At 37.9% G+C, this 13,686-nt stretch overlaps 1 protein-coding gene across 3 annotated transcripts in view; it reads right to left on the bottom strand.

Moving 5' to 3' along the window:
• GABRA4 (gamma-aminobutyric acid type A receptor subunit alpha4) overlaps window positions 1-13,686 on the bottom strand; it is a 43,376-nt gene that overhangs the window by 9,577 nt on the left and 20,113 nt on the right. Inside the window, exon 9 of one of the 3 annotated variants that reach the window (XM_074541546.1) lies at window positions 384-454. The exons of the other annotated variants lie outside the window; for them this stretch is intronic. Coding sequence (XP_074397647.1) covers window positions 419-454 — 36 coding nt within the window. The 3' untranslated portion in view covers window positions 384-418. The remainder of the gene's footprint in view (window positions 1-383; window positions 455-13,686) is intronic. 3 annotated transcript variants of the gene reach the window in all.

Here is a 13,686-nt window from a genome sequence, read left to right as displayed (position 1 = left end):
AAAGAAGCAGAGGACTAGAAGAAAGACAAGAAGCTGTTTTTTCCTAAAGAAACACTAATTTACTGTTTGATAGAGAAGCCCAAGTCACTCTTTGGGAAGTGCAGAAGTACACACAGATGTGAAATTTGGATACTTTCATACTAGGGTTGTCAATGACCCAGGAACAGTAAAGCCATTTTCAAGACTGCTAAACTGAAATGATAAAGTACAATCAGGACAGGGGTACATTTACTGTAGACTTAGTAATACCTGGTGGAGCACTGCATGTCACTTGAAGGCTTGCAAAACTAAGCAGATGGAAGTCATCAATGCTCACTGCCCAAAACAACATCTCTGTGCCATGGAGAAGCTGGCACTAGTCAATGAGAGGAGGTGAGTTTTACCTTTTACATGCAGATCCTGGGACAACCTGGCTTGCTCAAGTGTCACCCACTGTAAAGCTCTCAAGCAGTGCCTAGGAAGCAAAAATTCACAGGCTGGGGCAGAGGTTGCAAAGTAGATCTGCACTGGAACCAAGACACGTCTCAGCTCCTTCCTGTTCTCTACCTAAGCTACATTAGACAAGTAGCTTAGAAGTGCTACTGCTGCTGGACAATGGAATTACCACACCTTCAGTCACTCCACATGCAACCAAAAAGAATAGTTCAAAGAGCAATACAATAAATTAGGTGCCATTAATTTACAGAGGCACCATTTTATGTTCTTGCTCACTTGTACTGTCACCTCTTTTCAATGACCATCTCAGTGTATTTCCCTTTTGTGCACCATCATCTACAGACACAGGTAAGACAGACAGGCAACAGTCACATTCCAGTCATCTCCATTTCTTTTGTAGGAACTTGTTTCCATCAATATATCTGCATAATACCTCATCTTCCTCCCCAGTCCAACTGTCATCTAAATGACCAATCAGACCTGTTGCTATTGTATTCACTACTTATTTTCCATTATGGTCTCTATTCTAGAATAAAATTATCTATACTATTTCAAATGGTCAAAATGTGTGTCTGTGTAAAACCCTCCTGGCCATTTGTTTTCTTGTTACTGACACAGGAAACTTCCAACACTTCAGAAACCTTGATTTTAGAGAGAAATACAATTTTCTCATTACATACACAAAAATATACACATAAAGCCTGAATATACAACATTATAAGATCTAAAAATAACACATCATAACAAGCACCAAAAATGTGGGATCATTTTTTGTTAATTCTCTGGAAACCACCTTCCAATCACTCAGAGCATGGAAATCAGGAATGGCATTTCTAACATGCTCCACAGACAGTGTATCACAAACACCCGGTTGTTGTTGCACAGTGTCATTGTAATAGTTTGTATTTGTGCTCTTGAGCAGAATCTTGCTCTTGAAAGGTACTGAAACAAGCATGGTTCCTGGAGCACCACAGCCATGCCTTGTCAAAGCTGAGCAGAATGCGCTCTCCTTGTCAGGGTGGCCTCAACAGCACACTGACCATCATTTATCCTTTCCTTGCACTTGTTTTATTCCAGATAGTATCATGACAATAGTTCCTTCTCCTCATTTAAAGCACTCAGGTATCCCTCCTTGTTGAGTTGTTAACTTAAAAAATATCTTGCAAAAATTCTTATTACTGGTTTTATACATAGGGCTCTTCTATATTTCTCTATTCAACATTGTAAAGATAACTCAGTTCTTCCTACTAAAATAACATTTCTCCTCTGTACAGAAGCTATCTCACAACCCTACATCATCAGAAGATTAGTGACAAAGTCACTAATAAAAATATCAAAAAAGCCTGATTCTGTAGCAAGCCTCAATGACTCAAATTCTGTTGTAAAACATAGTAAAATGCAACGTTCAGTTTGTGTTAGGAAAACATTCCACAGTCATTTCAGTTATGGTATATACCCCTAGTAAAAGGGTAATGTGATAATGACAATCTGACCAATAAAATTATAAACGTATGCAAAGACTTGCTACCTCCCAGAATTATTTCACTTTATCCTTTTTAAAACAACAGCACAAAACACAAAACTGCCTTTTAGTTTGGAAGCACTGACTAGGTTTGGATGGCAAGGTTTGCATGACCTAGGGGTGGATTCTGTGAGAAGCTGCCAGAAACTTCCCCTGTGTCTGACAAACATGCACCGGCAGCCCATGGAGGTCCCCACGCCAGAGTGTGCAGCAGCCTGGTTTGAAGGACTGCACTCCATGGAAGGGACCTACACTGCAGCAGCTCATGAAAACTGCAGAGCCTGGGAAGGACTCACACTGGAAAAGTTCATGGAGGACTGTCTGCCCCGGGAGGGTCCTCACGCTAGAGCAAGACAAGAGTGTGAAGATTCTTACCCATGAGGAAGAAGGAGTGGCAGAGATAAATTGAAATGAACTGACTGTAACTACAATTTCCCATCCCCCTGAACCACTCTAGGGCAGGAGATAAATTCAGGAGTAAAATTAAGCACAGGAAGAAGGCTTCAGGGAAGATATTTTAAAATTTAGTTTTTGTTTTCTCATTACCCTACTCTGCTTTGACTAGTAATAAATTAAACTAATTTTCCCCAAGTTGAGTCTTTTTTGCCCATGATGGTAATTGGTGAGGGATCTCTCCTTGTCCTTATCTTGACCTATGAGCTTTTTGTATTTTCTCTACCCTGCTCAGTTTAGGAGAGGAGTGATAGAGGATCTCTGGTGGGCACCTGGTGTTCAGCCAGGGTCAACCCATCACAGGCACAAAAACAAGAAACATAACATGAAAATCAAATAGGAGCCAAATGAAAATTCAAGCCAAGAAAGGAAGGGCTTATCCAAAAGTAAGGATTCTTTTACGAGGGCAAGTCAGGAAAGCACTCAATTGTCCTGAGCCAACAGGACTGCCGTGCTAGTCCAGACAGGGCTCCACAGGAAACACCGAGGGCACATTCTCACTCTGGATTAAGAAAGGTTCTGATTTTCTGGAGGTATTTCAGTAAGACTTTTGGGAGACATTTAAAATTGTGTATCTCAGGAATGCAAAATGGGAGCCTGGAAACTACCATAACATCCAGTCTATTCCACTGTGCAGTGCCAGGCTTAATAGATCTGAGAAAGATTGCCTGTCTATAAAACAACAAATTCTGCTTAGGTAAATGCTGCTTCACCTTTTCTTTGAAACAGTCTATCCATCTGATAGGTCCAATCAATTTGTACAACCAATTCCACACACACCAGAAACTCTGATCACCACCAAATCAGAAGTTGTAAGTGCTTTGCTCTGATAAATCCCCCTTCAAGAGGAAACTTTCTTGCTATAGATCCTGTCAGGAGAATTCAGCCTCTGAACCTTTACTGGCAGAAAGAGTATGGATGAATTTCAAAATTTTGGGTGACTTGAGTGCACAATTCCTGTCTGTGCATAATCAAAGTTCTCAAGAGCTCTGAGAATACATATATTGTCCTAATTGTAAGACATCTTCATTGGCTAAAGCTCTGTGGTTGGCTGGGATACATTAATGAGCACTAATATATACCTATTTTATTTTTAACAGCCAATATCAGCAACAGTGAAAACTAAATTCCAGCCTTCATGGAACTTCAAACATTTATCAAAACTTTGATCGGGCCAGAGGTAGATAGGTGAGTGTAGTAAAGCCAAGGAATTGACCAAATATGGGAAAATGTGGAGTAAAGTCTTTTCCAGAAGAGACTCATAATCATTCCTCCTTTCTACCCAAATGAATATTTCCTTAGTGAATACAACTAAAAACCAAAAACCAAAACAAACAACTTGCTTAGTAAAACAGGTTTAGAAAACTCCCATCCCATGCATAAGCATACTTCACTGAGGAGGAAGGAGGCTGTGAGATAGGACAGGAGGTTCAAATTAAGTCAGACACAATCAGACAAATTTTATGACATAGCATGCAATATGCAAAAAGACTTTTTAGGTATTGACTGTTTTAAAAGGCATTGAGATTTTGCTTTAGTTTTAAGTATCACATACTATTTCCCATGTGTTTTATCCTTAAATGAACTAAATTAGGGAAAGAATCATTTAATACAAATTCTTCCTATGTGCAATTATGTGTAATGTCCTGATGCAAGATGCCCTTTTACTAGAACTAGAACAGAAAGTCCATTTAGCATGAAGGTAGGACATCTATACCAACCACCTTACAAATATAAGTAAAATGTGGTAATTAATGCTGTATCCTTCCCTTTACCAGTGGATTCAGATGCAATTAACCATGAATAATATAATGAAAGAAGCTTTCAGCATAGCTCAGGATAAACCTATGCAATTTATTGCTTAATACCGTGGCAGATTTGTGGAGTAAGTTTGATGGTCAATTTCTATGACAGAATGTATAGAACAAATAAAAAAAACCCCTTCAACAAATTTATTGCCAAAAATCAACTCACACATCATTTGCTTTTCCATTTAAGCTGAACTTTGATGGATACTGCTGTTTACTACAGCACTAAAATGATGCACAAATATGAGCTGATCTAAATTCTTCAATATTTAACATGGTTTGTACACCATAAACAGCTGCTCACATAATGTGGGAATTCTGAAACTATTTCTAAGTCTATGTAAGCCTCAACTTGAGCCAAAAAAAATAAAGTACCAGATTGTTTTTTATGTATTACCAGTTTTTGACAAGCGAGGCAATTTTGCACTTCAATGAAGTCAAGATTGCAAATTTAGCACGAAGTGAAAGTAGCGTGCAGCAGCTGAGCTGAGGTTCAAGGGAAGGGGATCATCAGCACAGCAATATGCAGTACTGAACTGACAAACTTAGTCATCTTGTTACAGAACAAAGAGAGCTGGTAACAACCACACTGCACATTTCCTATGATAAGGCCAACCTAGAATCCATAAAACAAACAAGAACATAATTTAAAAATCACAAGTCGTGTCCTGGGGAGAATGCAGCAATGATAAAAGTGATTACCAGGACACCAGGGAAGTTAGTCCTTAGGACTGTATTTAAAAACAAAAGCAGTGAGAACACTGCAAGCTGTGAGAAACTCTTGTGTTGGTGCAACATTGTACAGTCAGCTGTTTCATGCAACTCAAGAGCATCTTTCTGTAGCCTGTTAGTGCTCTACATAGCAACTTTAAATCAGTCTCTGTAATTTTAAATTTCTTCACAGTTTTTATGATGGGCACATCCTTTTGAGATGTGAATCCAAAATAAGCAGCTCTTACTGCCTGAGCTAACAGAGTATCAGTAGTACTCAGCATGGAAAATCCCCTTCTTAGGCTCTCTGATCACCAGGAAGCACAGCCATCATCAACTCTTGAAAAACAGGTGCACATTAAAACTAGAGCCATGTACTGGCAATATAATTCAGATGCATTCCTCTAATCTTCCTCAGGACTCCTTGGAAAACAGCTCAGAAGTTGTGGGGTTGGATACACAGGCACTTCTGAAGACCCGTGTCAGGCTCACCCCGTGACAGAGCTTCACAGCACCACTGTGTAAGATCCCAGGGCTGCTTTTGCACTGCTTGTTCACTCAAGTGGAGAGCTCACTGCTGCAGGTCAATACATTTTCTAGTTCACAACAGATCTTTGCCACAGGATATCACTAAAACAGTATCTCTTTCTGGGACTGAGGTAGTACAATACTTAAACGAGAAAATTCTCTTTTCCCAGGGATAAATGCACAGCAGACTTTACAAGTCACACCACCACCATCTGGTACCAGTTCTAGTGGGAGAGAGAGCTAACACTTCGACATCCAGCAAGCAGCTGTCAAAGCTGGAGAGAAATGCCCTGGGTGGGATCACAGCCTACATTACATGCCTTTGCAGAAGGAGCCACCCAACTGTATCCAGTGCTTCCAGCTCTGAGCTCTTTCCTGAGGCAAGACAGCTAAGACTCACTGTAAAAAGACACTCAGGAAAAGACTCTGTCCTCCTCTGCTGTAACCCAGCAATCAGGAGGGGAGCATGTATTTGGTGATCGGAGACCACTTCTCAAATCTGCCCTGACTGACACAGGGATATCAACACAGCCTTTTCACATCCCAAGTGTTTCCCCACCAGGCCACTGGATATTCTAGCACAAGTGATCATCCTTCCTTCCTGGAGATGTTGCTTTCTCCACACTTCAGTCTTGTCCTTCCATTGCAGGGCACGTACAGACAAGCCAGCTCCAGAATCAATTCCTTTCCTTCTCCATGGCCCCACACCAATTATTTAACATAATGAGAGTAGCTTCAATAGAAGTTAATATGCCAAGGACTACTTAGCAGTCTGGCTACTAATCTAATTCTCTAGTATTGAAAAGGGAGGACTCAAGTCTGCTCAGACTCCCACATGGATTTGTCGGAGGCTGTATATAAGAGGCATACTGGCCACTGAGTTGAAACGGGGTAGGTATCCACCTAAGATGCATGTCAAACATTTAACAAGCAGCCAAGTCAGTTTTTTTACATGCCTCCCAGGGAAATTTAGTAATTAAGCCTTTCAGGTGCCTAATCACCATTTTGCATACTTCATCTCCCTAAGTAAAAAACAAAACCCAAACACAAAATCAACCAGTCAAAAAAAATTTCTGAAAATGGAAGCACAATCAAAGCAGTTTTAAAATTGATAAGAATTTTAATAGCTTATTCGAATAATCAGGTATGTAACAATGAGGTGTTAGGAGAATGGAATCAAAAGTTAACTGCCAATAAACACCTTTATGCTTTTCTGTTAATTTTCCAAGGATACAATTAGTGTCCTTCATGACAGCACAACTAAAACTTCAATGAGACAAGGTAAATGAATATATAGGAGTGTCAGTAATGCATTATATGAGAGCATGGGCTTTCCAAACTGGGAGAACTCAATTAATCCAAGCAAAACTTCATTCAAAAATTGGAAAGCTTAGAGCAACCAAAGTCTGACATCACTTACTGTTTAGCTGCAACAACAAAACTGTTTGTATGATATTTTAGTAATATTTTACTATTAAAATCCACCATAGTGGTTTTTATCCTTACCAATCCTTCCTGAGAAAACAGTCTGTTCTTCTGGGAGGACATTGTATAGCCTGCCAAATTCACACTATTTGACATTTATCAGGGAAGCAGCATGTTGTCATCAGTGTAAATAATGCTGCTTGTCCCAAATCCCACTGAGTCACCATATTGACCTGCTGCGAGCAAAAGCAAAACTTGGAGGAGAAATCTACCCTGGTTTACTACTATGTTGCAGATCCAGTCAATCAGAATTTTACTGGAATAATACTAGAGACTTTGGGTTGCTTAACAGAGCCCTGGAATATAGCCAAGTAAAACTCCACCTGCCACAAAATACAATTAATTCTAGTCCCTAGATCTAGCAGTGCAGAGAGCAGTGCAAATTATTTAGAAAGAAAAAACAAAGGGCAGATATAAGCGCCAGTTCAATATCCACTCTGTTCATTTTGCAATCTGAATCATGTGATGGGAAGGAAAAAAAAGAAAGAAGAGCACTCCATTCTATGTTCTACCACTAGACAGGCATAATAGTGCACAAAACATAAATTACAAAAACCATGGCAAATTTATGCCAAATAAATCCATCCACTTGTGTGCTGCCTAAAAGCCTTACACATGCAAACATGTATGCACTGGTGCACACAATTCTTAAAGATTTTATTTATCTTATGACAAAATGAAAGGACTGAAAACGTAGTAATGGTGGGGAACAAACCTATTGGCCTAAGTCATGTCCTAATGAACTGTGGAGGTGATTTGTGTGACATCTCTGAAAGGAAGAAGAATAGCTGATTAGGAACCAAGGACCTTAGTTATTTTCTGTATCTTTCAAATTTCATTGACCTTAAAGCTATAGTTAAATTTTCTTTAGTAGTTTGCTGAAAGTGCTTTAAACACTCATTGCCTTGTAGATTTTCCCAAGCTTCTTAATGCTTATTTCTTCTGATTCCAATTTTCCCAGTGTAAAAAATGAAGTCAGCCAGAAATCTTACACACAGCTGGAAAATTCAAATGTGTTATGGTGTCATTGGATGCACCAGTATTGAAAACTTTGTGGAGGGGAAACAAAACTAATATTTAAATATAAATACATGAAAAGGTTTAAGCAGAAAATATGAAAAGTCTTGTGTTCAGAGACATCATTTAATACTAACCATCACAGGGAAAACTATAAACTCCCCAACAATTTTCAGTGTAAGGGTTGATGCTGGACAATCTGAAAATTTTACCCCTGTCACCATAAAGAATTGACCTTGACTTGATGTTTCTGAAATCCTACAAGATATTTTTTGACTATGTAACATTTCCCTATACAATAAAAAGAATTTTAAAAGGGAGGAAATTGACATTATATCAATAGAAGACCTATCTGAATGCTTGCAACTCGTACTGTCAGAAAAATAACTTATTATTAAACAGAAACATACATCATATATTCTAATGGAAAAAAATTAAGGAATATGGTTTTTTGGAGTAAGACAATCTTTTTGGTTTTCCAGTAAATCATCACAATGACAGAGAAAGACATTCACGCACATTTTTGGAATTTAAAACAACAGGATATGCTATTTTTTAAAATAACTGCACTATGCTTTGGTTTCCAAAAAGAAGCCTTATCCTAATACTGCTTAAATAAAGTCTTCCACAACTTAGAATAAACACTGTTAAGTATTTTAGCATCAGATGAGTAACAGCCAAGTATTATTATTACTCTGTATTTCCTTGTCTACTTTGTGACATTTCATTCTAATACTTACAGGAAGTTGAAGAGTGATCAATTATAACATTTCCTAATAAGGCTTGGAGAAGACAGCACTACAGAAGGATTTTTTGTTATCTACCAGGTGCTGCAACTACACTCCTGCTTCTTTTTGTGCATATTGACAAAAAAAAAAGTCACAACAAACCCAACCTTCCCCCAAAGAAACATTTCCACTACAATAAGGAACAACTTCATTGTCCACCTTTACATCCCAACAATTTTGGAAAAGCATCCTGCCATTTTCTATCTTCACTATAACTGAATTCTGGAATTCACTGGGGTTTACAATCAAGTTGGGTCAGAATCTAGGCACAAATCCTATACTACATTGCCTACTTCCATTAATTACTCTGCTCACTTTGCAGTAATGTCTCTCCTTACAGTATAAATTCATTCCACAACCCAAGCATATTAAAGGTAGAGTAATATGAGGTTGTTGAAGAAAGACAAAATTTTTAATATAGCACTTTAATTTGTGCTATTTAAAAAGAAATATTATGTGACATATTAAACAAAAGTTTTACATTTTATGTCTCTCATTTAAGCCCGTCATATTGTTTGAGCCCATTTTTAGCTTTATACATTATGAATAGTGCCAGTTGATCTGTACCACTGTCTAAGTCTAGTGAACCAAGTAAAAAAAATAAAAACAAAAAAAAATCCCAAAAATAACCAAATAAACCAAACAAAAAACCCAAACAAACCAAAAAACCATACAACCAAAACCAATAGCAAAAAAGCCCCAAATGAACACACAACACCCCCCCCCCCCCAAAAAAAACCCACGCAAAAACTTCACCAAAAAACAAAGCAGGAAAACAACAGAAGGCAAATAAAATCAAGGAAGCATAAAAAGCCCCATAAAACATTGTACCTGACCATCACAGCTAACAAAATATTTCATTAACCATTTTGGATCTACCTTCAGGCATCCAAAAATTGAAACTTTCCCACTAAGTCACTGCAACCTTCTCCCAGGTGATTAATCTCTCCTATCTTCCAAGCAGCATTCAGTACAAAATGTGCCAGTTGTTTACGACCTGCACCCACTCTTACCCTATTTAAACCTGATTCTAGCATATCTTGATTGTAAATCATCAACAATAAAAATGTTGACTAACGAAATTAGAGCAGCAGAAAACTGTTGACATGTCAAAGAAATTGTTCAATGGCACAGCACCTTCCATTTGTATGGTCCTGTACTTATATTTAGATGGAACTCTATGCATTTCTCGAGCCTGACTTCCTTCATTAGGATCTGAGTTTTAAATGCCACTGCCCTAAAAAACCCAAGCCGTAACACCCTAGGCAGTGGAGAAGCAGTGAAGCAGAAAAAAATGGTCATTATATTTAAAAACTGAAATGATGTCCTAACTGCAGGACTGTTTAAGTCACACAAAGGAGATAGGCTGTGCATCCACATAAGGAGTCCAGTAACCACACCTGTGGCCAAAGTGTTGCCATCAAGACCAAGCTGCTCTTCAAATACTTCAATTCATATATGAGGCAGGAGGGTTTAGCTCCACTTCACTATTGCTGGGACAAAGGAAGCTATTATCCCACTACTCCAAAGAAGAAGCAAAGTAGGGGGTACTACTCTAGGTCTGGTATGTTTTTGGTAACTCTCCAGTACATCTGTGTATTCAAATAGAAGTTTTGTTCCAGAGGCTAAAATTTTCAGTTTCACTTAAAGTGAAACTTTAGACACAAGAGTGTATCTGCTGACTTCTCACCATTAACCAACTTCAGGGATTAGCAACAACAACAACAACAACAAATGGCACACTAAAAAATGAAGTATCCTACCTATAGCTTCAAGACTGTATGCAGCCCATCAGAACAATTTATCAAGCCCAATCTTTGTTGTGTAAATCAGGAGTTTGGGAAACAGAGCTGGCCATCAGCCAGATTAATTGCTCTAGATGTCTGGGAGCTGACAAAGGATTTCCACTTTTCTCCCACCCCACCATGTAACTTGAGCTGTGTCCATAAATGACTAAAAGATAAGTATTTCATGCCAGAGAAAATATATCTGAATCACATAAAAGCAGCATGCAGGTTGTCCACATGACAACATTTCTCGTAAACTTGCAAGGTGGATTCCAGTCACAAAGCACCCAAGAAAGGAGAGGAGTGTGTGCCTACATGGCAGTGAACAGCTGGACCCCTGAGTTCCCCCATTAGAAGCTACAGGACTTGCTAAGGACAAGATGATATTTAACTGTCTTCAGAAAAAAAAAGAAAAATTGATAGTTACAACCTACTTGTGGCTGAGTTTGAAGAAATAATTCCATTCAAAAGGGGTTTTTTTGAGTCTGACCTGATTTTTCCTGAGTTTCACACTCTTTTAACAAACAGCTGAGGTTGAAGCTCATGTTACCACTGTTTAGGAGTCTATTTTTTGAAGACTACTTTTCAGTAGCGTTCTTCATCTCCAAAACTGGGTAGGTCTTTAAAAATAAACTTCATAGGAATACAGAGAAAAGGAAATAGTACAGAAGCATAAAAATAGACTCAGGAATCCAATAACAAACTATAAATCATTCATTTCCATCACACATTGACTTGCAGCAATATTTCTGCTTATACTAACAAAAGCAGTTCAGAACATTTAGGGATAGATTCTTTCCTTCTAAACAGAAAGCATTTTAACTTGCTCCCAAAACAAAGAAACCACAGGTAACCAAGGTTTGAGTTACCTCTCTTGGGTTGAGCACATATTTAAGTGCTATCCTGCTGTGCCTGACAGAAAGTCTGTCCAAGTCCCTCGTGAACTCCAGGCAGACCTCAAAAAAGCTTGGGTCTTACTCCTGGGATGTCTTCTGCAGAACTGCACTCCTCGTTGAAACACATTAAATTTGTATCAAGAAATTAAAGACAAGAAGAAAGAGTTGAAATAGGGTAGGCAGGGGAAGGAGTATAAAAAAATACTGAAGATTACCATGGCTAAAGTCAAATCAAGTGATAAAGAAATACAAACTACATCTGCAGCTATTGCAGGCTTGCTCCTGCTACCCTCAGCTCAGTAAATTAGCTTGATGTCAGGATTTTTTTCTTGGAATTAACACAGTTCAGACTACTTAGCTAGACTCTGAACTGCATTCAGTGCTTACTTTAATCAATGTACTAATCAGAAACATCCATCATGTGGCTCCAAAAAAGTAAATATAATTACATAAGAGAATAACTTAGAAAAACAGCCCACATTTTCTACAGAAAAGATTTATTGGTTCTAGTGAAGAAATATATAATATGAAGTGATATATCCAAATAATTTGATCATAATGATAAATGATAGGAGCTGCCTTTGATCCAAGACAACTATAAAAGTTGTTGTGACCAAAAAGAGAAAAATAACCCACCATTGAAAAATTCTAATTGGCATGAGTAATATATGAACTTTTTCAATACAGAAAACCCACTTTAATTCTCTGGTCAGAAATTGGTCAAAGGTTTATCTGTCAAAAAAAGACTTCTAATAATGTGCAATTTATCTTTACCAAAGTTTACTATTAATATGCCTAATTTCTAATATCATCAGATAGAAAAATCTTCATATTCTATAGCTAATCCAATTTCATAGCCCAACTTGCTCCCTCATAGAATCCTTCAAGGACAATCCCACCATGTTACTTTAGGGAAAAAAAAAGATCAAATGAGTGAAACCATACAGTTAATAATATAGAATCAAAAGCTCACAAAACAAAACCCTTATTTCAAACTATAATGTCACCATGTTTGTTTTCCTTAACAACCTCAACTGCTCCATAATTTTTCAGGGGACCTACACAGATGGCATACCAGTTGCAAAAAAAAAGTGGGCAGAGACAGCTGTATGCCATTTCAAGGTAGGCTAAAATATAGGGCTAATAGGCTCAAGGCAGGGATCTCCCCTCCCAGTTAGCAGAAGAGCCAAAGCCCTTTGCAAATGGTGAGATATTCAACAAAAAGAACTGTAAGGATTAGGTATTCAGGCATCTTCTTTCCTAATAAGCATACACTTCCATTCCGGGCTAAATGAAAATTTTTAATTTTGGGAGACTGGAAAATTTAGTATTATAGGCAAAGTCTGTTTGAAAAAAAGTTCAGGTTTAACATGCAACTTTTTCTCAAACTCTGGCAATTGTACTGTAACCAACAGAATTTCTGCCACAACAACAGTGCCAGTACAGCACAGATTTTTTTTAAATACTACTAATACTAAATACTATCATTTATCTATTGAGAAAAAATGTGCAGATTCACATTAAGTAACACTGCTTACAAATTACATGCTACAGTCCAGATATTGTCCTGGATTCTTGATGCACCACAAACTCACCACCAATCTCAGTACCAAGGAAACTGAGATTTCATTATCAGCACTGACTAGACAGTATTTGTGCAGAACAAAAAAAGTCAGATTCATTATAAGGAATAAATAAATAATTCAATAATAATAATAGTATAATGATTTTAAAAATTATAGATTAGTCCTTAGAAGCAAAATATAGCAAGGAGTACTTTACATATCAGGTTGGAAAGCGGGGTGTAACATCCATGTAAGGTTCTAGAGAATTAGATCCTAGCTTCTGTTCTGCACAGTGGGAGACCAGAAATAATCCTCCAGTCATAGAAAGGATTGCACAGTAGTTAAGCCTTTATTAACAGTAGCTGTGGGCTCACCTTGCACACCTGTCTTGGAAGAGCAAAGTCTCAAACCTTAGTATAGGCAGAATAAAGGAGAAACTCTTGAAAAAAAATAACAGTTCAAGGAACAATCAACACTATCACTCATTTACATACTCATAACATTAATGTGTAACCCCTTGAGTAGATTGCTCCCTTGAGTGTTTTCAAAATCTCCCAATCTGTGAGAACGCTCCCACATTTATCCCAGCAGTATTAATTAAGCAGTGGAATAGAACTCCTCACATCTCATTTTATCTACCTTCCAAGTTGAAAAAAGATGTGTGTTCTGTTGCTGCTGTTTTTAAAAAAAA

This window comes from Zonotrichia albicollis, chromosome 5, assembly GCF_047830755.1.
Source record: "Zonotrichia albicollis isolate bZonAlb1 chromosome 5, bZonAlb1.hap1, whole genome shotgun sequence".
In the NCBI taxonomy this organism is placed as follows: Eukaryota; Metazoa; Chordata; class Aves; order Passeriformes; family Passerellidae; genus Zonotrichia; species Zonotrichia albicollis.
The sequence above is the reverse complement of the archived record's forward strand: the minus strand, read 5'-3'. Positions and strand labels throughout refer to the sequence as shown.